The sequence below is a fragment of the Lupinus angustifolius genome, chromosome LG15 (genome assembly GCF_001865875.1).
Source record: "Lupinus angustifolius cultivar Tanjil chromosome LG15, LupAngTanjil_v1.0, whole genome shotgun sequence".
Lineage (NCBI taxonomy): Eukaryota > Viridiplantae > Streptophyta > Magnoliopsida > Fabales > Fabaceae > Lupinus > Lupinus angustifolius.
In genome coordinates this window covers 17,255,051-17,282,255 of record NC_032023.1, presented here as the reverse complement: position 1 = coordinate 17,282,255, position 27,205 = coordinate 17,255,051, and the positions used below count along the sequence as shown (strand labels likewise).

At 31.5% G+C, this 27,205-nt stretch overlaps 4 protein-coding genes across 8 annotated transcripts; 2 read left to right on the top strand and 2 right to left on the bottom strand.

Annotated features, from left to right (window-relative positions):
• LOC109328520 lies at window positions 6,517-8,715 on the top strand. Its single transcript, XM_019562022.1, has 2 exons — window positions 6,517-7,520; window positions 7,971-8,715. The coding sequence occupies exons 1-2, from the start codon at window positions 6,821-6,823 to the stop codon at window positions 8,591-8,593; spliced, it is 1,323 nt and encodes a 440-aa protein (XP_019417567.1). The 5' UTR covers window positions 6,517-6,820; the 3' UTR covers window positions 8,594-8,715.
• Window positions 12,357-15,943, bottom strand: LOC109327457 (pentatricopeptide repeat-containing protein At4g08210). Of its 4 annotated transcripts, XM_019560609.1 has the most exons (3): window positions 13,522-15,943; window positions 12,957-13,229; window positions 12,357-12,785 (listed from the first exon to the last, which is right to left on the bottom strand). In XM_019560609.1, exon 1 carries the CDS (start codon window positions 15,907-15,909, stop codon window positions 13,837-13,839), a length of 2,073 nt encoding a protein of 690 aa, XP_019416154.1. In that variant the 5' UTR covers window positions 15,910-15,943; the 3' UTR covers window positions 12,357-12,785; window positions 12,957-13,229; window positions 13,522-13,836. The 4 variants fall into 4 exon arrangements, with proteins under 4 accessions (XP_019416154.1, XP_019416152.1, XP_019416153.1 ...); XM_019560607.1 differs by having other exon boundaries at window positions 12,357-13,229; XM_019560608.1 differs by having other exon boundaries at window positions 12,357-13,059.
• Window positions 17,684-19,977, bottom strand: LOC109327391 (ubiquitin-fold modifier 1). The gene is made up of 4 exons (XM_019560515.1): window positions 19,840-19,977; window positions 19,657-19,754; window positions 18,261-18,293; window positions 17,684-17,995 (listed from the first exon to the last, which is right to left on the bottom strand). Exons 1-4 carry the CDS (start codon window positions 19,905-19,907, stop codon window positions 17,928-17,930), a joined length of 267 nt encoding a protein of 88 aa, XP_019416060.1. The 5' UTR covers window positions 19,908-19,977; the 3' UTR covers window positions 17,684-17,927.
• LOC109328405 (auxin transporter-like protein 3) lies at window positions 22,201-26,054 on the top strand. 2 transcript variants are annotated; one of them, XM_019561861.1, is made up of 8 exons: window positions 22,201-22,549; window positions 22,681-22,866; window positions 22,992-23,104; window positions 23,207-23,390; window positions 23,694-23,791; window positions 24,031-24,238; window positions 24,420-24,677; window positions 25,595-26,054. In XM_019561861.1, exons 1-8 carry the CDS (start codon window positions 22,394-22,396, stop codon window positions 25,787-25,789), a joined length of 1,398 nt encoding a protein of 465 aa, XP_019417406.1. In that variant the 5' UTR covers window positions 22,201-22,393; the 3' UTR covers window positions 25,790-26,054. The 2 variants fall into 2 exon arrangements, with proteins under 2 accessions (XP_019417406.1, XP_019417407.1); XM_019561862.1 differs by having other exon boundaries at window positions 22,392-22,589.

Sequence of the window (27,205 nt, the reverse complement as noted above, 5' to 3'; positions counted from 1 at the left end):
GTTACTCGTACATTCGCATTACTAAGAAAACACATGTTACTCATGTATTCGCATAGTTAAAACGCACATATTACTCATACATTCATATTATTAAGAATATACATCTTACTTGTGTATTTGCATGTTTAAGCACATAAGAAAAATAAATTGATAATTTTGAATTTGAATTTTCTACAATTAGTATTAAATTATTATTAACATATAAAATATATAAAAAGTAGGAAGGAAAAAATGTGAGGAGGAGGTGACATGTGACATGAAGGAAAGTGACATGTGGCATAATGGAGTTTTTTTTATTATGTTGTTAATAGAGAAAAATTAAAATTCAAAGAATCTGAACTGTAATATTAAAATTCAGTGCGAAAAATGTCAAAAAACAAACTTTGATGAGGTGAAAAGTATAAAGAAAAATATGTGAGAATGAGGTGACATGTGGCATGAAGGAAAAAATGTAAGGAGAAAGTGACATGTGACATGAGGGAAGGAGAAAGTGACATGTGGCATGAGGGAAGAAGAAAGTGAGATGTGGCATGAGGGAATGAGAAAGTGAGATGTGGCGTGAGTGAAGGAGAAAGTGACATGTGGCATAAGGGAGTTTTTTTTATTATATTGTTAATAGATTTCTATTATTAAAAGAGTTTTCACTATATTAATTTGAGACTTGAATATTAACGACAATGTGATAATCAATGTTAAATGAACTTTTTAAGATTAAGTTATTCATTTTCATTTTAAAAACTTTCAAAGTGGAATTTACCAAAACTTTTATCTTTTATACGTGTGACATGTCAACATATACACTAGAATACATTCAATTTGGGTTTTTTAATGTGCACCCTAGCCCCTAGGCATGTGTTATTAAAAATATCTAAGTAAATAAGTTTGTATGACAAATATGTATTAGATACACCAATTTATTGTTCAAACCTACTTTCCTAAATATCTTAACACGTACATTACACTCTAGTTGATCTCATAAAGAATATGAGAAATAATAATATAAAAGAAAAGAAAGATGAGGAAAGGAAGTGGAAAATGGAATAATTTTTTAATTGTTTAACATGATAGAAAAGTAAAAAATAGTGAGAAGAAAAAAATAATTTGCGTAAGAAAAACCGTCACAAAAGTGGGTGGTCTACGTCATTATCTTGATTCCAAGGAGATTATACACCACTAAGTGGATGATGATCTTTTTTTAAGTTTTATACGTTAATGAAACTAACCCTCTCCTTATCACTTTTCCACCAGATTTGTGCATATAGAAGAAAAAAAAAGGTGGATTTCATGTACTTTTTTATTCTCTTCCCTCTTTTCCCTACAACAAAATGAGGAAAAACTTCACTTTCCTCTTCTTTTTACTCCAATCAAATAAGATATTAGGGCACAATGATAAAAACCCTTTAACTTTTTTTCGAGCTGAATGTGTATATCCATAGGTCCACTAGTTAGTTAATTTTGGAGACTTGTACCACTTTGTATCAGTTTCTGGCCGAATGGAACCCATAAAGAGTATATTTGGCTTCAATAATATTTGCTTCCAATGTGGTACTAGTTGATAGTTGATAATGAATGTATTCTTCTCTCAACCTAGACTCATCCTTCACATCTTCTATCTAAAAATGTAATATTCCATATATCAGTTTCTTGTGATTGATTAAAAATATATATTTAAATTAAAATTTTAATAATTAATTATTTTTTGATTAATTACAAGTAATGATATATGGAGTTATACATTTTTTGAGAGAGAAGATGTCATCTCGTATTTAAGGAAGAAAAATTAATATCATATTCATCATATTCTCAAATAAGAATTGATAGACAACAAATTAGGACAAAATGATTTTGTATAGCAAAATACTTGTAGTTTGATTTAGTTAAAGTCATGGGAGGAATCATAAATTTTATTCTCTCTCCCATTTTATTTTTCCTCCACAACCCTTTACTTTTGATTGAAGGCAAAATCAGAAAGAGATTGTGATTTTTTAGCCTCAAACATTCATCCCATCCCTTCTAAAATACTGAACTTAACAGTGAGTTTTTATTAAAACCCCTTCCCTTATTCATGTCCCCTGCTTTACCTAATTATCACCTCAACCCCAAGATGGATAGTAATATTAAGTCAAGAGGCTAATAAAATTTGTAAGAACACCAGTTATAAAAATATCAAACTATAAAATCATTGAATTACTTACTATTATGTAGTGTATATCTAAAAGAGAGATTTAATATTGTAGAAGCCGAGTGAATATATTGACTTTTGGCTATATCCATTTAATAATGTAGGCATGTTTAGCTTTATACTATCCTCTAACGGGCATATAACCAAGGATATGTTATTCTTGAAGGGTATTTTCTTATCATGTGGATACAAACTAATCTTTTTTGGATATAAGATTGTTTCTTCCCGGAATTAAATCATTGATATTATACTTTCAGGTGATCTAATAGATCTTAGACTAGTTACCAATACCTAGTTGGTAAACCATGTTTTGGCCACTAGCCCATTTAAAACTAGCAGTCACGTTTACACATTGCTATTGGCTACCTTACAAATTTTCGAAACCACTATGGTCTCTTCCATTATCCTCATTCCTAATCCTAATTTTATATTTTGTTCTTAAAAAGTACAATTCACAATACAATTCAAATTGTAGCATCTTTCAGATCTGTCTTTCGTTAAAGATTCTTTTATTGTTTCTCACATCACTTTTTGTGCTTTCTCTTCTGTATTTCTGTTAACAACCTTGTAGGCAATACCTGACACTTTCCCTAATCACCACGAAGACCCTATCTGTATTAACAACAATAAATTAAAATTTAAACCTTTAACATTTTTCTGATGAATTTTTTTATTAGTACTATAATAACTAATTCAAATTCTCCTTTGAAATTTGTACGTGCAATTTAAAATTCAAAAACGCTTAATGGCTCGTGTTGGTGCTGCTTTATGTGCAATTAGTGTTCTTAACTAAAACAAGCAAAAGATAAAGTTATTAGTTTACTGTCCCACTTAAAAGATGTAAAAGTTAAAATATGTGACTTATTACCATTAGATGAATAAAAAGAGATTTTCATTTCCCCAAGAGAAAGTGTAAATTACAAGCTTATAGATAGTGATGTTAAAAGCACACTCAAAAGCCTTTTGGCATTTGGTTTATTAAAAGGATTATGGGTAAAAAGATATAGTAACCCCCACACCTCTTATTATAACTGCAAACAATGTGACCAAGATCACACACCAATAGCTGAATTGTGTTAACGGGTATTCTAGATATACTATTTAAGGAATACTTTTAACATTTAACGAAATATGTATCATTAAACAAAACTATTAATAAACTCCTATATATTCAAAATTATTTTTGCAATAGGAAAATGATATATCCTTCTAATAAAAGTATGACATATATTACAAAATGATATTTTATTTATGAAATATTATATATGTACTATTAGTATAAAAATTTATAGACAGTCAATATATTATTTACCATTCATTTATATTACTTTTTAAGAGTAATGATGTATGATGGATTGACAATATATAAAACTCTCAAACTTTAATTATACATTTTATTTATTAATAATTAATTTACAAATGATATATCTAAGTTTCAAGTTGATAATGGATTATGCTACACACGTTTTGCGATAGTACATATAGGTTAGCAGTATAAACAAAATTTTGGAAACTTCTTGGGGGAATTAATGATTTTAATGTTAATTAAAGTAGAGGGCTTTATTCCATGGCATATGGGTCACATGATTTTGAGGCAAAAGGAATCAAGTAAGCAGCTTTTCCCTGCTATTATGGGGTAATTAGTGGAGTACCTTGCAAATAGTGCAACGCTCTTAGCCCAAAAAAGTCCACTTTGGGCTTAGCATAACGACAACCCTAATTAATTCTCTGCAGTTTCCACCATAAATTTGTGCTACCTTTGAGGTTATGAAATGAACGAGATATAGTAAAACTTTAATGCATTTTACACATGCAACGTGTAAGTGGTTTGTTCTATCGAGTGTAGTATAAATCATTAGAGTTTTCTATTGTGTGCTCTTGGCTATTGATTAATAAAATGAGAAATATGTCCCCAAAAAATTAATAAATTGATGTATTTAATATAATAATTTCTCCAATTTTATACTAATATTACTAATACCTTGTTTAGTAACCATTGAGTATGGGCACATTGCACACAATAAAGTAACATTGATCTGAATCTGTTTAAAATATCACCATGTCATGGTAGTAGATTTATATAGCCAAAAGTCTTTGTGTAAAAGTCTAACAGTGACATTTTCCGAGGTAATAGAACAGGTTCGTTCAATTTGTCTATCAAAATACTCTAGGGTTATAACTTTTAAAATGATCAGTCGTCATTGACACTCATTTAATAATTTTCTACTCAATTAACTATGATTTTATCTTTCTAACCCGTTAATATAAGAATATTTCGATGATAAATTTATTTAATTACATAAATTTTGGGAAATATTATTATGAAAAATAAAATAAAATTCCAAAATAATTTTATAATAAAGACTCGAGGAATTACTGGCCAAAATACAAACCGCTAAAAAATATCAGCACAAATGTACCGCAAGTTCACTAGAGGCAGTTGGGTGAGTAGTTGTTACAATAAATATAGAATGCATTGAAGAATAAGAAGTACATCTATGTCATCAAAATTTGAGCACCAATGGGAACATGATCCACTTTTTATTGAAGGAGATTTATATAGGTAAAATATAATGTAATTATTACTATAATATAATTTTTGTTTTTTTTTATTTTACTTTTGATACTTTTTAATTTATATGAAAGAACCATATAATAATATATAATCATCACTTCCTAACCTTAATTAATTTGAGCATTAAAATAAAGATAAAATATAATATAAAATCATCCAATAAAAATTATAAAACTTAAATATTTAATAACAAAAAGTAAAAATGTAGGTCGTCATACACTTCCTACATGTTGCCATCTAGTATTAAGAAAGGAAGTAAATTAAAAATCAGTTCTTCCTTCCCGTGGGTTTATATGTTTTAATTTTTTTTCAGTTAAGGATTTTAATTTAAATAAAGTTTTAAAAATCTATTTTATCATAGTACTCGTCCTTCTTATTTACTATTTTTAAGTTTAAGATTGAATTAATATTTATATTTGAATTTTTCTCGAGTTTTATTAATATATATTTGTATCGAATTATAATGATCAATAAACTAGTTAAATATCATTAAATCATCCACAATTTATGTTTAATAATCATCAATTCTTAAAAAAAATAATACAAATAAAGAATATGTGATATAATAATTATATATAAATATTCATATTCAAATTATATAGATATTACACAAGATAAAATTGTAAAACCCTCCATTTATGTTGCCTTAATTTTCTACAAAAAAAAAAACATTTGAGATGAATATTTTTTCCTATAAACACAAATAAAAAGGACCAAAGGAGTTAATGGATGGTTATATAACATCTTGTCTTATATAAGTGTCTTTGAGATGGAAAATATTATCATCCATGTCTTAGAAAATTGAGATGATATTAATTAATATTTTTACAACTTTATAGTTACTTGATGAATAAGAGAAATAGTATATAAGAAGAAATTATCATAATTAGTATAGAAAAATAAATGACATATTAAGAAAATATTGATACCCACGTGACTGCCCCCATCAATTCCTTATTGTATAAACATAATATTATTTCTCATCAATTTACAGGTAATACAATTTTTTAATAAATATAGTATACCCCACACGAGTCTCCCAATAATTAGTATATGTGTATTTAAAAAGTATATAGATCAAACCCAACTTGTTGGCAAAATACAAATCCAAATTGTGTATTTAAATATTAAAGCTAAACTAGTACTATCATCAAATTCAAGTACTTTCCTCACTGTGGGAATTAGGAACCTCGTTAGGCAATTAATTAGTATTGCAATTGGAATAACCTTTTTACTCAAAAAGTCTATTTCCACTTTTTTAAAAGTAATCACTATGTATAATATGATATTTAGGTTTGTTTAGGGTTAGTTTGACAGTTAAATTTTAGAGGAGAAATAAGGGAAAAGAAAAAACTTGGAAGTCACGAAATACACTTGTGAGATAAGTCATAAGTCTTTCATTTCCTTTCTTTCCCTCTAAAATCCAACTCTCAAACTAACTTAGTAAATAAGATAAAGAAACAAATATGATAAAAAAATATAGTTTTCCTCCTCATACCTCATACATAAGTACTCATTTTTGTTACAACTACACCAAAGGTATTGTAACCAAGGACAAAGATTATATGTACTATTTCAAATCAATTAAAATGTTTTTGTTTTAAAAATATATTCGTTTATTTATGTAATAATATTTAGGAGTAAAAATAAGAGATTATTAGACACATGATATATATGAAATTATCTAACCCACACCAAACACCAATAACCAAATGTGTACTTAACCTATGAAGGACACATAGCCATAAAAAGCAGGACCCGTAGGCCATATGTCTTTACTTTCTCATTAATTAAAAAATGTACTACTCTTCAATCTAGAGAAATCAATGGTCTGATACTCATCATTAATAAATCACATATATCTTCCCAAGAACAAGAACTATAGGTTCCTCAAAGTTTCATAGACCATAGTTCAGCATAGATTAAGATAGCTAAGAAAAATAGCTCCATGCTTCAAATCCCAAGTCCCAATCCCTGTTACTGCAAAAAAATCTCCATGTCATACATAACACCCAGTTGAATTCATTATCATTAGTCTGAAGCATCTTTCATCCTTTTCAACAATGAGTAAAACCATTAGAAAACCAACCATTACCAAGCATATCAGCAATGACCAAAACCAAAACCAACAGCCCCAGAAGACAGAAAAACAACCCTCATGGTCAGTAAGAGGCTTTTTAGCTTGTAGAAATGTCCAAATTCAGCAACAGCAGCCGAAACCACAACCACAACCGCAACCACGACCGCAACAGTTAGATGAAGCAAAACAAACAAGGAAGAAACATGAACATAAAAAGGTACAAACAGAAAGAGTCACACCTGAAGAAAACAGCAAGAAGTCCAAGAAGATGAAATGTTCAGGCTCACTTTGCAATAACACCAAGGTCATGGCAAGGCCTGAAACAGGAACTCCTGATATTCACAAGAAGAGGGTGTCACTGAGTGGTTCATGTAGCAACAACAATGATGGTTCTAGCAGCAGATCCATGAAGGGACCATTGAATGAAATCAATGGAGTTGTGTCAGCATCTTCTTCTTCACTTTCAGAAGCATCTTCTGGTTCTTCTGCTGCTGCTACTAGCTCTTTTAGGGGAATGCCATTCAGGAGACTCTCTGGTTGTTATGAATGTAGAATGGTTGTTGATCCTGTTCTTGGTTTCACTAGAGACCCTTCTCTTAGGAGTAGCATTTGTTCTTGTCCTGATTGTGGTGAAATCATGAAAACTGAAAGTTTGGAACATCACCAGGCTGTTAAACATGCAGGTATTCTTTTTTTGCTATGGAAATTAACATCACTTGCTTATTTAGATTAACTTATCTTACATTACATGTACTTGGTCATTAATTAATTGCTTTAAAAAAGAAAAATTTTCATTCTTTAGTTTGTGATATTCATATTCTTAAGCTAGGATAGGCCACAAACTAGACTATTCCTATGTCAAATTGAGAATAGTGTGTATTTGGATTAACCTATTTATACTCTAAATAGTTTATAATCAGAATCTCCTTAAGAGAGTTGTTATATAATAAGTAGTAAAAATTATTCTCCTTAACAATCAATGACAACCATTCACTATATTAGATGGTGTAAAAATGAAACATTATGATTCTGTTGAAAGGGTCAAATCAAGCTTCTGTTTTTTTCTATTGTGTTCAGCCATCAAACACTAGTATTTCTCTATTTGATTATGCTTCCATTATTACCAATTTCAGTTTCAGAGCTGGGTCCAGAAGATACAAGCAAGAACATAGTTGAAATTATATTCCATTCAAGCTGGCTAAAGAAGCAAGCACCAGTATGCAAAATTGACCGAATCCTTAAGGTCCACAACACTCAAAAAACCATCACAAAATTTGAAGAATACAGAGACTCCATCAAAGCAAAAGCCACAAAGCTATCCAAGAAGCATCCTCGTTGCATAGCCGATGGAAATGAACTACTTAGGTTCCACTGCACAACTTTCATGTGCTCATTAGGCCTAAATGGTACCTCAAACCTTTGCAACTCAATACCACAATGCAATGTGTGTAGCATAATCAAACTTGGGTTCAAGATCAATGGTGGAAATGGGAATGGTATATTGACAACCGCGACAAGCGGTAAGGCGCACGATAAGGCGAGTGTTTCAGTCGATGAATGTAGTGACAAGAGGGCAATGCTGGTTTGCAGGGTGATAGCAGGCAGGGTGAAGAAGAATGCAGAAGGTGGAATGGAAGAATATGATTCTGTTGCAGTTGCTGGTGCTGTTGGGGCCTATTCAAATTTGGATGAGTTATATGTGTTTAATCATAGAGCTATTTTGCCTTGTTTTGTTGTAATCTACAGTGGTTTTTGATTTGTGTTGGTTTTTGTTTGGAAGGTAGGGTTGAACTTTGTTTACTGTCACTTTCTTTGCTTCTTTAGCTGGTTTATGTTTTAGCATCATCTGATTAATGATCATTTTGGAACTTTGTTGTATATTATTACAGCATTTAATTGTCTTATGATTTGTTCAAAAGCACTAGCTAAGTCTTTTGTTTAATTTTTTATTGGGTTTTCTTAATGTTAAGTCGATGATATGAAGTTATTCCTGAATTGAAGAAGTAAATATTTCCCAATATACTTTTATCATTTTTATTCTCAATGCAAGGTTTAGAAAACTTTTTTGAGAAAAAGATGTATGTCCTAATGGTGTAAGAAATTCTTACACTATCATTATATCATTTACTATTTATTTTTAATTATCATTTATTTTTAAGTAAAAATAATAAAAATAAATGGTGAATAATACATTGGCTTTATACAAATTTTTACATTATTAATACATAATTTTTCTTCTTTTTAAGTCTATCATCATATCACTAATGTATGCCATTGAAAGAAAAGGTTCATCAAAGATAAGACATCTACACATTAAGAATAACATTGCTATTATTAAAGAAAAATGTTAGTTTGCATGAAGAATTCTAAAATAAGGTTGTTGTCCCTCAAATATGAGACGGTTTCCCTTTTGAGATAAGGATGTCGCCTCTAAGAATAAGACTTTTACCTCTAAAAATAAGGTTAATATGGCTCAAAGATAGGTTCGCTGTCACTATAGAATTATTATCACTTAAATATTTGGTGAATTAAAAGAAATGAAAGAGGAAAGAGAAAGAAGAGAAATGTCATCCAGCTAGTGCAATTTTTCAAGTGTATAAGCTGGAAAATGAGAAATCTCTATTTTATCCTCAATTCACTCAAAAATAAAATTTACCTAATGTGGGACATCTTTTTTTTATCTTTAATTCATTCAAAATTATACTCTATCTAATATGAGACTTCCTAGTTTTCAATTTTGTTCCAACATTTATATCATATCACTAATCATATTTATCATTTCCTTCATATTCCCTTCTCATATCTCTTTCTTGCACCTTTCTATACATTATGGTTGCGTTGGATAAACATGATTCATTTGAAATATTGAAAGGAAGAAAGTAGTAGTGAGTAGAAAGTATTTTATAATCTAATTCCATTAGTGGAAAAAGTAAAGATGAAGTCAATGGCTAACATACAAAGGGCACTTTTTCATTTCATTTGCTTCTTATTTTTCTAAACATGTTCTTTGTTCCTTTACATTTGTTTCCTTCATCTTACATAAAAAACCCAAGTTTTGTTCTTTGTCTCTCATTTTATTATCTTGAAATTTTACTTACAAAAAGTACCTGTTTTCTTTTAAATGAAGCTGAAATTTTATACAAACTTGTTTCACTGAGCTATTATAATACAGGTTTTGGTAATATTCCCTAATGCTAATGTTCTTGAGAGTGAATATTTTTAAGTATTTTAAAATTTACATCACATTTTGAGTTATGTAAAGATTACCTCAAGGGCAATGGTTAACAACTTTCTTATAATATTAACGAATTGAAGTGGTGTTACCATTATTGTGCACTTATGCGATTTAATAAGGCAACTTGATGGTGATGCGTGGGATCTAGATTTGAGTGGTGAGTTTCCAATTTCCATCGAAACCATAACTAGCAGTACCACTGGTTGACTCATGTTTTGTACTTATTGTATTATGATTAATATCGCCATAACCTTTGCCACCCACAATTGAGCAACTCCACATGCCAGCATGGGGTTAATAATCGCCACCAATATCCAGAGAACTATGAATATTAAAATATAAGTTTCTTTCTACAAAACAACAAGAAAACAAAACAAAACACTAGGACTAGTATTTTCTAGAAATTTCTAGGTGGTCACAAAATTTATTTTGCAGCATTTAATATGTGTAATCTACCAACAAATGAATGTTGGTCTCCTTTGAGTGGCAAGTAGGTAATTTTTTCATAAGCGAGGTGGAAAAAGTATTTAGATAGTTTTATTTTTCTTAAATGAGTCTTCCCGACTTACTGAAATTATTGAGGTTGGACAGTCAAATATGGGGAGTTTCAAATCGAAATATGTCTACAAACTTTATTACTAAAAATTCACCCAATTGAAAATTGGTTAATAGATGTTAATAAGTGCTTAAGAATATTGCTTAAGGGAGAGAAAGAAAAGACAACATTATTTAAAAATTGATGTTTAAACTTATCCAAACAGATAGATTTAATTTTCAAAGTTACATTTTCCCCACATCCTTAAACAATTTCCTCGTGACATTTATTGACAAAACTCTAATAATTATATCATGATATAAGTAAATACGTAGTAACATTGCTTGAAATTGTTTGATATATAATAACGTTTTATTACTACATGAACATTTATTTTATTGTCCATAATAATTCTATTCAACTTGAATAAGATTTTCTAGATGGGTTTTAAAAATATAAAAAAATGTCGGTATTTGGTAGATGGTGGTTCTTGTAATGCCTGTAACCCAAAAGAGATATGTTTTGGGACAGCATGATGATTACTGCATAGTGATCATTTAGCTTTTCTTCGTAGTCAACTAAATATGGCGCGAAATGAGTGAAGAAGAAGAAATTTGGCGTGGGAATTTCACCTTAACTTTAGTAGTGAGCTTCTAGTTATTGAAAAGTGTGAAGGAATCATGACTTGCCATGCTTGTCAAGATAGAAACAAAAAGAAAACCTCCTACAAAGTCAGAATGAGAACTAAGTAAGGAGACATTGTGGCTGCAATGCTTCACAATGAAATTAACGTAGTATAAAATATTTTCACCAGAAATGTTGTTTCATCCAAAGACTCTCTCATGTTCCATGTATATTTATTGGACCGTGACAAGAAACTGAGACATAAATGAGAACATATAATCTCTATGGCAGTAATGTCATTTGCCATATGGAAAACCCTGCTAAATGGCTACGTCAGCCATTTGTTGATTTCGGGCCTTCATGACTATATGGCAGTAATGTTGGACATAGCATTGCTAGTAGACTCTTTGGGTTAAAATTTGTGGTTTTAAGGGCAATTTTTGAGTTTTGTCCAAAAATTGTGAACCCTGAATTAAATGGTGCTTCGTCTGCTTAGGAGAATCTAACCACATTTTGCGTCTACTCTCACTCTCTTGTTCGTATGCGTAGAGCTTTGGATAACACACTCAAACTGCACTGCCATAATGTCTTCCCAAAAAAGTAAATTCCATGGAAGACAGTACCAGTAGCATGCATGGTTGAGACACCACAGAGCAATGAGTGGGTCTTATACAGGCACCTAACAATGATAATGTAGGGTGGGGAGTGGGGTTCACCAATTAATCTTGCCTTAGTAGGACCTAACCATATATTGCTTTTGCCTAGTGCTTATGATGGGTCAAGCTCTTCTGGTCATCGTTTAGGACAGGGCTTAATTGCTAGGACCACTTTAATTCCTCCTCCCGAGGTTATAGGTCATCTCAGTTTGGCAGGATTTAAGGAACAGGTGCTTTGCATTGTTGTCTGGCAATTTGTCAATAACAGGGAGCATTTGTAATGATATTAACATGAGAAGGAAAGTAAGAAATAAGAGTGTGGTGGATTTTCTTAATTTGGGTGCCCCTGAAAACCTGATCTAGCTTTAAAACCAAACATGAAGTAGCCATTTGACACATTACAATGGCTTGAAAGGACCAAAGACTATTCCTGGTAAAGTTTCAAACTAGTGGAAAATAAAAGTTTAAAGAATACAAATAAAGTAACTTAGTATTAAACTCTAAATTCATCACTTTTCGGTATGCAAGGAACACAATTTTCCAATGCAAAAATGTCTCTTTTACCTCCTTAAACAATACCCCAATAACACTTGTTAACATTCCCTTTTATTTTATACTTGTTTCTTGCTCACACATGTGGTCAGAATCCCCTCTGATCCGATAATACAAAAAGTGGAAGACATAGGTCATGACAGGTTTGCATTCACCCCAACAAAAATTCAATGCTGCTTAGTGCTGTCTCAATCTGTTCTCAAACTTGGGCAATTAGGACAGAACCAGAAAAGGACAAAAAGGAAGTTGATGATGGTAATCCATGGTGGGCTAGTGGCATTTCCATATTACAAACCGATTATTACAAGATCAGTCAAACAAGATAAGACTCAATCATTGTAAGAACCTGAAAATTTAAAATATTTGGTATTAAAAAATCTAGGCACTTATCATGTTATACATCAAACCAAGCAATCAACCTAGCCACTTTATTGTTATTCTTATCCAATCAAAAGTCCTTCTAGACCTATTTATTAAGAGACTCCATCGTAATAAGAAAAGAATTATAAACTTACACCCAAAAAAATAATACCAACAAGCCTGACTCAATTGGAATTCAATTTCTACCATATGTATAGAAATAGTTTTGTTGGGAGATGTTGTACACACTTCAGTGATTTCTTCGTATCAAAAGAGATTAGTCTTCGGCTGTTGGCTGAAAGGCATCCTTGGTGAACACACAAAAAAACCATTGCTACCTTATGGTCATCAGAAGGAAGCTTTTCAAAGAAGTGCTGAAAATGCCAATTTGCTCAACCAGGCTAAAAGATGAGCTAAGACCTGACTAATTCTGCAAATAATAATGAATACATCATAAATATTTCAGAAAGGGTAAGTTTTTTTAATTACAAAACTATTTTACAGAAATTTCTAAGTAATTGAAAAAACTTTAAAAATTAAGGCACTAATATCATCAGTAAAATTATCGTTCTAAGATGCACTAGCATGTTAAAGTGAATTAACATGCACTTGAAATTGCTCAACAAAATTATGTGAGCCACCTCTAACTTTAACCAAATTTGAGTTCATGTTAACCTCTTACAACTATGGTTGACATTACAAATGGCGTTAATGCTACTAACCTTTTTGTCGAGGGAGGCGAACATTGGTTGTGTGAAATCTCATGGCAATAGCAGGTATGAAAGCTTATCAGATTTAACTGCTGCATACAGTGTACTGCATCTTTGTATTTCATGGCGCATTATGTTTTTTTACCTTCTTATCAGAATTAGACTGCCACAGCCACTAAAACAAAAAGATTGTGTTTCACAGTTCATACTTCAGACATATCTCATTCCTTATAAGTTAGATCAGCCAGTGACTGATCTCGAAAAATCTCATACATTATGTATGAGGGCTAAGCTAGCCGAACTAAGCCATGCACAATACCGGCATTCTTAACTCAAGATCTCTATCCAGCTTTTTCCAGCTTCTTTTTTACTTACTTTTTTCATAGCTTCCCTTACTTTGCTTTGACTATCCCACATTCCAAAAGTTGCATAAAAATTTGAGAGCAATATATATACAGAGGCATCTTCTGGAAAGGTAGCAAGAAGATGCATAGCAACAGTATTTGCAAGATATCGGTTGTTGTGAGTTCCACAGGCATCAAGCAAGGAGAACCATAAAGTTTTGTCAGGCTTAAATGGCATGCTTCTAATCAGTTTTGTCGCTTCATCGAAACGTCCTGCTTGACAAAGTATGTCAACCATACAATTGTAATGTTCTGGTAATGGCATCAATCCGTGCTCAGTTTCGATAGAATTAAATATGGCCCATGCCTCTTCAACTAGGCCAGTGTGTCTACATGCAGTAAGAACACCTAGAATGGTTATTTCATTTGGCTTTGTACCTGTTTCTATCATCTTAAGCAGAAGACTAATCGCCTCATATGCTCTTCCATTTTGTGCACATCCCACAATGATCCCTGTCCAACACATCATATCTATTTCTGAAAGACAATGAAACAAACCTAAGGCATCCTCAATCTCACCACATTTTGCATACATATCAATAAGAGCAGTTGTAATCACTCTCTCTGATTCATATCCCTTCTTAAGACAGAAAGCATGAGTTTGCTTGCCACTTCGAAGAGATGCCAAATTTGAAGAAACTTTCAGAACAGTAGAAAGGACAAAATGGTCAATCTCAAGTTCCAAATGAACCATATCTGTAAAGAGGGAAAAAGCTAACATATTTAGGCCAGTTCTAGAACAGCCAGCAATCAAACTAGACCAAGCTACAACATCTTTATCTGGCAACCTTTCAAACAATCTTAACGCATTTGCAATGTTGCCCTGTTTTGCATATAGATCAATAAGGATGCTTCCAACAACATAATCTAACTCATAGCCACTAGGGACGACTAAACCATGCACTTGAGATGCTAATTGCAGGTTATGGAAGTAGATGCAGGTCTTTAAAGCAAGGCTAAAGGTATAGGAATCAAGACGTGCCCCAGAAAGATGCATATTTGCAATCAAATTGAGAGCCCCGGTGTACCCTCCATTGGCAATGTGCCCTGAAATCATAGAATTCCAAAGCGCCAAGCTTTCAGCAGTAGGAGAGTTCCGGAAGAATTGATAAAATATCTCAGTTGCTTCATCAAGCAACTTGCAATTCGAATACATATCAATCAGTGACGATAAACAATAACAGCTAGATTCAAAACCTGACTTGATAACATAACAATGAATCTGTATCCCTGTGGTTAATTCATCAAGAGAACTGCAGGTTTTGAGAGCACAGGGTAATGTAAATTCATCTAGTTTAAGACCCTTCACATGCATCATTGAAACAAATTGCAGTGCATGGGGACTATTGTTATTTGCAAGACCAGCAATGATGCTGTTCCAAGATACAATATCTGGCTTTGGCATTTGATCGAACAAGTTCAGTGCATCACCTATCAATCCCAGTTTAGCATGCCCCAGAATGAGGGTGTTCCACGAAGTCAAATTTTTACGCGACATTTCATTGAAAACTTGTTGGGCATCCCTCAAGTTCCCACATTTGACATACATGTCCAATAGTGCATTCATCAGAACAGTGTCAAACCCTAACATAGCTTCACATATATAATCATGAATCAACTTGCCCAATCCAACATTTCCCACAAGACCACATGCCTTGAGAACCGCAGAGTATAAGAACTGATTGGGTTGTTGTTCTGTTTTAGATTCTAACATGTGATTGTAGAGTGCAAGAGCCTGATGGGGCCTCCCAGAATTGGTGAATGCAGAGATCATGGTTGTCCACGAAATGATATCTCTATGAGGCATTTCGTCGAAAAGGTTCTGTGCATCGTTGAAATGGGAACACTTAGCATAAACAGATATCATGTTGTTAAGGAGAAAGTTATGATTAATAAGGCCATGTTTAATTATGTAACAATGGAGTGATTTGGCATTTTTGATTGATTGAAAGTGCCTGCAGCTTCGTAAAGCAATCTGAATTTTGTTTAAATCCATTGTCAAGTAGATATATATGCTAACCCATAAGCCTTTGGATGAACATTACTCAGAGGACATGACAACTTTCAAAACAATCACAATTCACTCATTATCTCTTATACATCTTGACATAGAATTATAAAAAAGTTGAGTTGCTCGGACATAATTCTTCGGTATACTATTGTTCCATTGATTACTTAGAGAGACAACTAAAAAGAACAAACTTTTTTCTATAATAATTAGAGTTGTTGTATTCCACTGATTATCTATCTTATTAATCATCTTAATAAAAATTATAATTAACTTGCCTTAGATTTTGTAGAAAGACAAAAAAAAACATTTTTTTTCCTTTAAAAAAAACAGGAATTACATTCAATATCCCATATCCATCAAAGACAAACATACTCAATGAGGTTAAACCATTGCAATCATGAAGATTAGAACTTAACTCAACAACCTATTATGATATACCACAGGTTTGTTTTGGTCATTTTCTTTTTAATGAAATTAGAAAAGAAGTGTGAAAATATCTTTGTTTTGTTATTTTCATTTCATATTTCAGAAAATATAAATTTCATTTCCATAAATTTTGAAAATAAAAAAATGTCGTTTCCAACATTTTCAATAATGAAGCAATTACATTTCATTGAATTTTTAAGACTTTTTACTTCATTTATTTCATATTTTTTGATGTTTTAATTTTAATGTTATTCCAAATAGTTTGATATTTTGGAAACCTAATGCACATTTATATTTTATTTTTCAACTATATCCTTACATATTATTCTAGGTTTTCACTATACGTTTCTTCATTCTTTTTGTAATGCAGTTTTCAATGAGCATTAAATGTAATAGTATTCTATCCAATAATCAACAAAACACCAAAATCAATTAATGGGACCTCCAAACCATCATACATATTCATAATAGAATTTATTTCTTTATCTCTCAACATAACAATTTTTGTCCACTTCTCTTATGATATTGTTGAAATAGTTCGACGATGAGTATGATAATATATGATCTTAATATAAAAATTGACATATCTTAAAGTTACTGTAATCTTAATTAAACAATAGAGCATTTGCATATTACTAATTTATTTTAATTTTTAACTTTTTTGAAGAGCATACATGATGCTCATTATGACCTTTCGCATATCTTTGTGGTAGCTAATGATCAAGTTCAATAATTAAAGGTGTTCAATATAATGGTGACATAAAATACGTGGAAAAAGAAAATACAAATACCAAATATAAATACATCCTATAAAATTATTGTTTTGATCACTTTAGTCATTAAAATTTAGAATTGAATTAATTAGCAAGTGTAAGGTTTGTAAAGTTTACAGTGGATAGTTTTAAAAATGAGAGTAACAAATATATTTTTAGCAAATGAAAATATGAAAATAAAATTTGTTTTTTGAAAATGAAAATAGGAAATAAAAACAAAAATTATTTCTAGAAACCAAACACTCATTTTCATCCACCTACTTGATTCATATGATTTAAGGAGAGTCAGAGAAGAGAGGATAATTATTTATGTCAATCTGTATCTAAATCTATTATACTGTTTGCAAATAAAATCAAAATTCACTGTTTCTACTAAGTTATAAAAAAAGTGGACCTGTCCACTTTTATTTTTGTGGTGGATCGTAAAACCGTTCATAAACCCCATACTCATGAGATCCCACTCATGAGCATCTAATATTGAACCAATTGGACCACAAGACCATCTCTAAAGTGCAACACAATCAACTAGTATATTGCTTCCAAGGTCCAATATGGCTTCCTTTCAACCACGCCTGTGCGATATGAAAGAGTAGCTCCCATTCAAAGCAGACATGACTATAGTAGTTAACTACATCATTTTTCCAAAAAAAATTCATTACTGAAATAAACTTTATCGGTTAAAGACACCTCTGGTCTCAATTATATGAAATCAGTAACACTAGTATTTAGTATTACTATGAAACTACAACAGCCGAGATTTATTACAAAACAGGGTCAAAATCCATTCAAACACCCCATAACATCTTAAGAGGCACCAACCCGATCACGCGGAATAAGGCGCAGTTCTGAACCATGCTTCAGGAAGACATTACCTGAAGAAATGTAATAATACACTGTCAAATAAAAAGATAACTATGACCAACCTACATTTATTTTATTCAATATCATAAAATAACCTGTAGGAACCCGATAAATCAAGCAGTTCTCAACATAACCATTATCACTTAGTTTAATCAGAATAACAATGTTTAATCATAATGGTTTTCCATGGTAACCATGGTGTGAAAATAACCATGGTGTGAAACTCTTCGGGCACAACAGTAATTTAAAGAAACATATGATAAAGAATTGACAAACCTGCACTCTGCTGGGGATTTATGCCCACACCATCTGCATGCATACAAAAAATGAATATTTTTTAATTTAGCAAATCTAGGACGGATATTACTATTAGATAGATAGGATACCATATTTAGGTTGACAATCAATAAGAAAAAATACTTAAATTCACTAACCCAATTGCCCAAATATACATACAGAAAAGTACTCCTAAATTACCACTCATGGGGTTCAATGTCCATGATGGTATTAATAGGTTAGCTTTCCCCGTATGATTACGGGCAACTAATCAGTTCAAATACAAATTAGTCAAGTTGCCACAATGAAATTTCACATTTTCAATCTATTTGATTTTTTTTTGTGGAGGGGGGAGACCTTATTTTCACTGTGATTTAAAATCTTTGTGGACAAAGCAGCTGAGTAATGAGGATACATTGATCATATATCCAACCACTATGTTATCACTACAGATCATGTGAGGTTTGACAATATGTATCAGCATCTTAATAAACTGCCGAAAAATGCCTCATTCAACCAGGTAGTCAATCGGTGAAAATATTACCACTATCACGCCGTCAAGGAGCATCATGCATATCTCTAAGTCTACCAAATTAATAAGAAAGACTACACATTTTAACAAGTTAAGAGGTCTAATAATTCAAAATTTGCCCCAAGTAAAGGAGACAACCCTTGAGTGTGAAGAGGTAAGAGGCCAATGTCTCACAGATATGAGATGTACAAAATTTTCATTAACGTATCTACTTTCACCCCACAATTCCGTTTTACTTCCTTACTTTATTATTTCACTGCTTCTCTCTCCTTCTTTTAATTTTTTGAAGGGTGGTTTGGTGATTAACCCAAAAAAGAGCTAAGTCTTAGATTTTGTAATCCGTCCCCTAAAATCTGATTAAGGAAGGAAAAACATGACATATATGTGAAAGAGACATTGTATTCACTATTACACAATATCAAATTACAATTTCCAAATTAGAAGATCTTCTCCTCTGTAAATTCATATCCTGTTTCTACAGCTTTACATTTTAAAAAAGGGATTCTTTAAAAGTGATTATGGAATTTATTGAGAAGCTGAAAATTATAGCTTCTAAAAAAACTGAAATCTGCATTGCAGTCATTTTTGCAGCTTATGCTTTCTTTAAAATCCCAATCAAACAACCATGCAAGTCCTTAAGTAAAAAATAATCATTTTCTGTGTGAAAAAAAAACAAAAAGGCCTTAACATACACTGAGTGTTAAGGAACAATCAAAATCTAACAATGTCTCTTTCACATATATGTCATGTTTTTCCTTCCTTGAAAAATGAACCTCACAAATTTATCCAACGAACAATCAAATCTAACAAAAAATAAAAAGAAAGATCTACCTAAACGTAAAGGAAAGGGGAAATTGAAATTACCGTTTGTGATGATAGCACTGGTCTGAGGAGGGACTTTGAATTCTTCGGCAGCAAATTTGAGAACGGCGGTGAAAGGTGCAGCCTCTGGAACGCTAAACCTAACAAAACAAATTCAAAAAAATTGAGATCGAGAATAAAGAGGAATGAGTGAAAATTGAAATGAATGAGAATAAGATGAATTACACTTTAAAAGGTAACTTTGGATCAGAGGTGAGAGTCACTTTGAACGACACCTTTCCACCACCCGCCATTTTTCCTCTTCTTTCTCTCTCTCTCTCCCCTCGAAAACGATATCAGGATTCTTTGGTTCTTCTTTAGCGTATTTCTGATGCAATTGTTGTCGTTTCAGTCTTTAAACGACATTACACGGGTGACAGAAAAATACGAAGGTACACGTGGACATTCATCAATTAATATATGAAAATGAAGAATTAACATAGTTAATGAGTCTCTAAGTATAATATTTGTATTTAATATGTATAATATGACAGTGTAAGTGTTTTTTACATTATCAGTAATTTATTTATCATTAATTTATTAACTATAATTGACTCTCTAACAAAAGTAATACAAATCAACGTAAATGATTTCTCTTGTCGTCGTTCTATACCTATTTAGATGATGTATTCCCTTAAAAAATAATTAGTCTCAAAATGAATGATATTTTTATCTCATAAAATGTGTTGCTTAAAGTATTGGTTGAAAAAATATATTTAAATTAAAATTATAATAATTAAATATTTTTTGTAGAACATGGAATGATAGGCTTTGTGGGATAAAAGATATGGTATCTTTATTGTGCATTAAGGGGACTCTATTTGCTTAAAATAAGAGAAAATGATAAAGACATAAATTTTTTATATTATCATTCACCTTCATAATTAATCTCATAACTCTTAAATAAAATAAAAAAATAATATAAATGAATAGATAAATGATATAGTAATTATGTATAAATTTTTAAAATAACAATTTGAAGTTAAGTAACAATTTGGTAAAATTAAATTATATTTAGATTGTGAATTGATATGGGTCGGGTCCAAGTAAGCCCATTGGGCTGAGAAGCATATCATGCAATTACGATCCAAGACCTTCCAAATGAATTTAGGCCTTCAAATCACTACAGCTTGTGTTAGTTTAATTGATTGCATTAGCATTTTGTTACTTGCCAGACCAAAGCACCAGTCAAAATCTCTCTGAACCAAAGAATTATAGCTTCATTTAAAAGCATGGAGCAAAAGGCTATAAAAGAATATACTGGTTGGAATGCTGAATCAGTATTTGCATAACTATATGCAAATTGATGTGCAGGCCTGCTTAAATTTATTGGAGTACTACGGTATTACTACTGCTAGGTTCACATGTGATGAAATTAAATTATTGGAGTAATACTTGTTGAGAGATGCAGTCACACATTTTGAAAGTGATATTCATTTTACATAAAGTGAGTAAATATTATTAGTAGTACTAATTTTTTTTCATAAAATTAAATTCCTCGAATCCTCGTAATACACTTGATGTCATGGCCATCAATAAAGTAGTTTCTTCTAGTTAAGCTATGATACATTAATACTATGAAATACTTGGCTTTATCACACTTAGCATCATCATTAGTACATAAACCACTCAAATCTAAAATTACTAATGAGAAAAAAGTGAAAATGAATAAAGAGAGAGCTAGAGTTGTGCTAATTATGATTTTTTAAAGTAAAGCCAGTTGGAGCACATGACACTAATCATGATTAGCACTAAGCCCCCTCTTGAGAGCAATGATTCATCCCATCTAAGTCTCCCCCACATTGACATCTTCAACACTCATACACTAAACTTTTAATAATTTCCACTATGCAGAAAATTGATCACTATCTATCTAGCTGCATTAATGATCAATGAGTGTGCATGGGTTGTATCTGATTTTTTAAAAAGAATAGGCCAATGGTGGACCACCCCGCTCGTGCATTGCAGCTAGCTAAGGCCCATTAAACCCTACAAAAACTTATCACGAGGTTGAAACGGATGTATTGTAAACCGATGGGAGTGAGGTGTTAATGATTTTTTTGGGTATAATAACTAAATACAAATGAGTTGATTTTTACAAAAATTTTTTGTATTATTAAAAATATCTCTTATCATATAACTGAATTAATTCTTTTTGGAGTGTGTGACTACCTGTACAAAAAAAAGTTATTTCAAATAGTTTATTTCAATAAACCAACAATTTATTTAGTTCATAAATTTGACGAGCTGCTTGGATAATTCATAACGTATAAGGTAATTTTATCAAACAATTTTAATTTAGTCACTTAGAGTAGATTTATTAGGTTTAGTCTTATATTGTTTGTCTCATTATCCATTAATTTTGAGATGAAACCTTAACCATTCAATTTAGATAGTATATGAAATAGGCTTTGTTGAGAATGTACCACTTCAATGATTTTTATAACTTGATAGGGATCAGAAGTTAGGATACGTTTGCTAAGAATAATAAATAAATAAAAAGATTGTAAGCAAAAAGGGTGACTACATGTGAAATTGTGAACTAAGCAAGGTCCCCCACTAGGGTGATACAGTTACTTGCTGAAGAAAAAAGTTTATATAAGGAAAGGGAAGTTGCATAAGAATGTAAAGGGTTAGGGAGGGTGAAAATTAATGAACCACTTCTCATTTCTATATTTAGTCACTTAGTGGTGTCTTTCCCCTCACACTCATAATAGTTGTAGGGAGATAGATAACAATAATGGCTTCTGAGAAGGTTGAGACTGTTGTTGCAGGGAATTACTTAGAAATGGAAAGGGAAGAGAAAGATTCTAAGTCCAATTCTAGCAAAATTTCTAGGCTCTTATGGCATGGTGGCTCTGTCTATGATGCATGGTTTAGCTGTGCTTCTAATCAGGCACTTATTCATTAGTCCAAATCATCACTACTTAGATTATGTATTTTTTATTTTATCTATAGAACTATAATCTTATTTTGTTGTTGCAACAATCTCAAATTAATTTAGTTGTTTGTTGGATTTAAATGTAGGTTGCACAAGTTCTATTGACATTACCATATTCATTTTCACAACTTGGGATGGTATCTGGGATTGTATTTCAGCTTTTTTATGGAATTATGGGAAGCTGGACTGCATACCTTATCACTGCCCTTTATGTTGAGTACAGAACAAGAAAGGAAAGAGAAAAAGTTGATTTCAGGAACCATGTAATTCAGGTAAATTATATTCATCAGTTTATCATATACTTCATATTCTTATTACCCCTGTGTGAATAAATGTGATAGCTTAATATGTTACTTTAGATTCTCCTTTTAAATCTTGTTTTTTTTATTGTTTGTAGTGGTTTGAAGTTCTTGATGGACTTTTAGGCAAACACTGGAGGAATCTTGGTCTCTTTTTCAATTGTACTTTCCTTCTGTTTGGATCAGTAATTCAACTAATTGCCTGTGCAAGGTAGGGAGTTACATTACTATTTTGAATATATAATATGTGTGTATATTCATATTATTATCATAGCTAATATTTTTTGTTTGTCTTATACAATAATTGCTTCAGTAACATATACTACATAAATGACAATCTGGACAAGAGAACTTGGACTTACATCTTTGGTGCATGCTGTGCAACAACAGTGTTCATTCCTTCTTTTCACAATTATAGAATCTGGTCATTTTTGGGTCTCATTATGACCACTTACACTGCATGGTATATGACGATAGCTTCCCTTATCCATGGACAGGTAACTAATATAATTTAGTATGAATACTGGTCCTTACAAATTTTCACGTGTACTAATTTAGTCCCAAAAAAATAAAAATTCAAACTAATACTCAAATTTCATGAATGTAAGTCAAAATAGTATCTACTAGGGGTTATAAAAAATGCTAAAAAAAACTAATTTAACTATAATTTATGTGCATCATTATAACTGAAAAAGAAAATAATATAGTCAAAGCTCAGTAGGAATGATTGCTAAACATAATTTATACATGTGAAATTTTTTGCTTATTATTTATGTTATTCAATATGAATGTTTATGAAGGTTGAGGGGGTGACACACTCAGGGCCAACCACATTGGTTCTCTACTTTACTGGGGCTACCAACATTCTCTACACATTTGGTGGACATGCTGTTACAGTGTGAGGACTCCAAAGCTGAATCAAATTACTTAAATAAAGGGATCTTCATTGCATTTATTACAGCTAAAAAGTGTTTCTTTTCATTACTATTAGTAACATGATTTATGGAAACTTCAAGGAGAACTTTGTCCAAACTTTTACTTTATATTGGGATTCCAAATTAACTATGTGCTCAGAAAAAAGTTATATCTCCATGTGCTATATGAATCTGACAGGCATATATTAATTTTATACTATAGGGAAATTATGCATGCAATGTGGAAGCCACAGAAGTTTAAGATGATATATCTGATAGCAACACTATATGTCCTGACCCTAACTTTACCATCAGCATCTGCAGTATATTGGGCATTTGGGGACATGCTCCTAACCCATTCCAATGCCCTCTCTTTGCTCCCAAGGACAGGGTTCAGAGATATTGCTGTCATTCTTATGCTCATTCACCAGGTTAATTATCATTGAATAAATATTCTTAAACATATATTATAATTAATTTTAATCCGAAACTAAGGCTAATTAATTGTAGCGATCATTATTATACAACAACTGTTAAGCCTTAATCCGACTAGGTAGGGTCGGATAACAGACAATATTATCTAAAGGGCTATTATGTTGGTGGTTGTTGCAGTTTATAACTTTTGGATTTGCTTGCACTCCTCTATATTTTGTGTGGGAGAAATTTGTTGGGGTGCATGAAACCAAGAGTTTGTTCAAGAGGGCATTGGTTAGACTTCCAGTGGTGATTCCAATATGGTTCTTAGCAATCATATTCCCTTTCTTTGGTCCAATTAACTCAACTGTTGGATCTCTCTTGGTCAGCTTCACTGTTTACATAATTCCTGCCTTGGCACACATGGTCACCTTTGCTTCAGCAACTGCTAGAGAGGTTAGATATACAACTGCTTATTTCAGAAATTTATTTTAGAGTAAATTACACTGACACTCCTGAGTTTTAATGAAATTACACAGACCACCCCTCACTTTTCTAAGCTTACACAAACCTCCCCTAGTTTTGTACTTTCATTACCCTGACTATAAGAAATAAGTGTAATTTTTAAACAAAAAATGTGATAAATGCAATTAATTTAAACAAAACATGATATATTGTGTAGACAAGTCTAAATAATATACAAATCAATGTATCTTTATTATTTTTTTGTTACAAAATGCATCAACAATTATAAATAAATATTGTTTAAATCACTTATAATGTAGTGTAACGAACCAAAAATAATAAAGATACATTGATTTGTATATTATTTAGACTTGTCTACACAATATATCATGTTTTGTTTCACTTAATTGCATTTATCACATTTTTTATTTAAAAATTACACTTATTTCTTATACAGGGGTGGTCAGTGTAATGAAAGTATAAAACTATGAGAGGTTTGTGTAAGTTTAGAAAAGTGAGGGGTGGTTTGTATAATTTCACTAAAACTCAGGAGTGTTAGTATAATTTACTCTTTATTTTATGAAGTAATGCTATGTAATATCGGTGGATCATATCAGTTAAACATAAAATTTTGTCGCGAAAAGTGATATAGTCATTTCTTTAAATGACATCGGTTAACAAGATCAAAATTAATAGTCAAATTTTCTACAAAACTCATCTCATTGTTAGATGAAATAAAATGCTAGAGATAATACTCATTGGATGAATAATCCACAAGCATATTACACATAACATTATTCTAACAAAAAGTTATAGCAAATATCATGTCTCTAAACATTTTTATTTACCAATGTTTCACTTGGTGCTTATGTGCTAACATAATTATACTGTCTCATTTTTCTTGACAGAATGCTATAGAGAGACCACCATCAATTTTAGGAGGTTGGGTAGGATCATACTCAATGAACATCTTTGTGGTGGTATGGGTTTTGGTGGTGGGATTTGGGTTAGGAGGATGGGCAAGTATGCTTAATTTCATACACCAAATTAACACATTTGGACTATTTGCCAAGTGCTATCAGTGTCCCCCTCACAAGACTTAAATAAAGAGCTTCTCTAGTTTCTTTGTGATACTTTGAGATCATACATGTGTGTAAAGAGATTGGTATTTGTACTTTTTTACTTTATTTTCTTCATTTATTCCACTTTATTTTATTATTACTGTAAGAAGCAATGTTGAATGTGTCAGCTAATTAAAAGTGTGATGGCAATCATGGCCACCCCTCTGTAGGAACTTACATTTAGAGTTATTTCATGTGCTGATTAATCATTTCTTGTTGTGCAACTACATTGCCATATGTTGGTCTTGCTTTGTGCTATCTTTTTCTCCTTTTTTTTGCACACAGCTATTAGCTATATTTAACTAAAACATTACCAAATGGGACAATGATTTCTCCTAGCTTTGTTGCTACTAAGTATTGTGTGCATATAATACATCTGGTCCAAGTTGTAAGGAGTTTATAATTCCTCTAACATAAGATTTTAGGCTTGAGTATTGTAAATGAAAAATATAGAATTCATGAGAGTTTTATTCTCTTGAACATATTTTGCTAACTCAATTTGGCTTAGTTGAGAACTTGAGATCCAATGGGTTTTTTAGATAAAAGAAGTTGTGTTGTTTTAAAAAATATTGATAAGAAAATGTGAGATTCACTCTAGAAGTAAAGAGTAGACAAATAGACCATAGTGTGAAATTTCCTCTATTTTGCATTTATAGATTACAAACAATTGCAAAATGAACCATATAATTATCAAAATCCTCCCCTCTAATAATTCACATGAACTGTACAATCCATAGTTCACCTATTTTGTAACCATTAAACGAAAAGTACACTCACTTTGAGATTTGTTAGAGGGTGGGAAATGGGGATAGGAAATGTCATTAGGATGAAAATCCTGAGTCTCATATTATCTCTCTCGTATAAATCAGAGTTTGTCAACAAATAAAAATGATATTTTATTTTAACTTTATTTTACAAAAGTAATATATTAATATCATCATGTCTAGGTTTAAGTGGATGAGACAAGGATGTATTCATCATGCTAGAAGGTTAATAGACATAATAAAGTGTTGGGAGATCTTCATTCATGGGTTAAAACATTTTTTCATGGGCTAAGTGAAACAAGCATATTATTGGGTTTGACACCACATCTTGACCCAAAACCTTAAGTTATTAGGTCTATGAGTCCATCCACTTATATGCTCTTTAACTCATCTATTTTTACCCATTGTAAGACTTCTTCATTCACACTTGGAATACCCAACATAAATCACGTATCACAGTGATTTCTCATTCATTGTCACGGATCATTCATATATTACCACATGAATAAAAAGAAAATTTAAAAAAAACAAATTATAGCAAAAAGTAATATTCTGATTGATCCAAAACAGAGAATGAAACACCGTTTAGAATAAATGATCTTTCATCTTATAGACCAAGACCAAAATAGAAGTT

Bases quoted from the DNA above. Each gene is read 5' to 3' on its own strand.
- LOC109327457 (XM_019560607.1), bottom strand. From the start codon at position 15,909: ATGGATTTAAACAAAATTCAGATTGCTTTACGAAGCTGCAGGCACTTT.
- LOC109328520 (XM_019562022.1), top strand. From the start codon at position 6,821: ATGAGTAAAACCATTAGAAAACCAACCATTACCAAGCATATCAGCAAT. The intron at 7,521-7,970 runs GTATTCTTTTTT...TACCAATTTCAG, and splicing joins CCAGGCTGTTAAACATGCAG to TTTCAGAGCTGGGTCCAGAA.
- LOC109328405 (XM_019561861.1), top strand. From the start codon at position 22,394: ATGGCTTCTGAGAAGGTTGAGACTGTTGTTGCAGGGAATTACTTAGAA. The intron at 24,239-24,419 runs GTTAATTATCAT...TGGTTGTTGCAG, and splicing joins TTCTTATGCTCATTCACCAG to TTTATAACTTTTGGATTTGC. The intron at 24,678-25,594 runs GTTAGATATACA...TTTTCTTGACAG, and splicing joins CTTCAGCAACTGCTAGAGAG to AATGCTATAGAGAGACCACC.
- LOC109327391 (XM_019560515.1), bottom strand. From the start codon at position 19,907: ATGGCGGGTGGTGGAAAGGTGTCGTTCAAAGTGACTCTCACCTCTGAT. The intron at 19,755-19,839 runs GTAATTCATCTT...TTGTTTTGTTAG, and splicing joins CCAAAGTTACCTTTTAAAGT to GTTTAGCGTTCCAGAGGCTG. The intron at 17,996-18,260 runs GTTTGTCAATTC...ACATTTCTTCAG, and splicing joins AAATCCCCAGCAGAGTGCAG to GTAATGTCTTCCTGAAGCAT.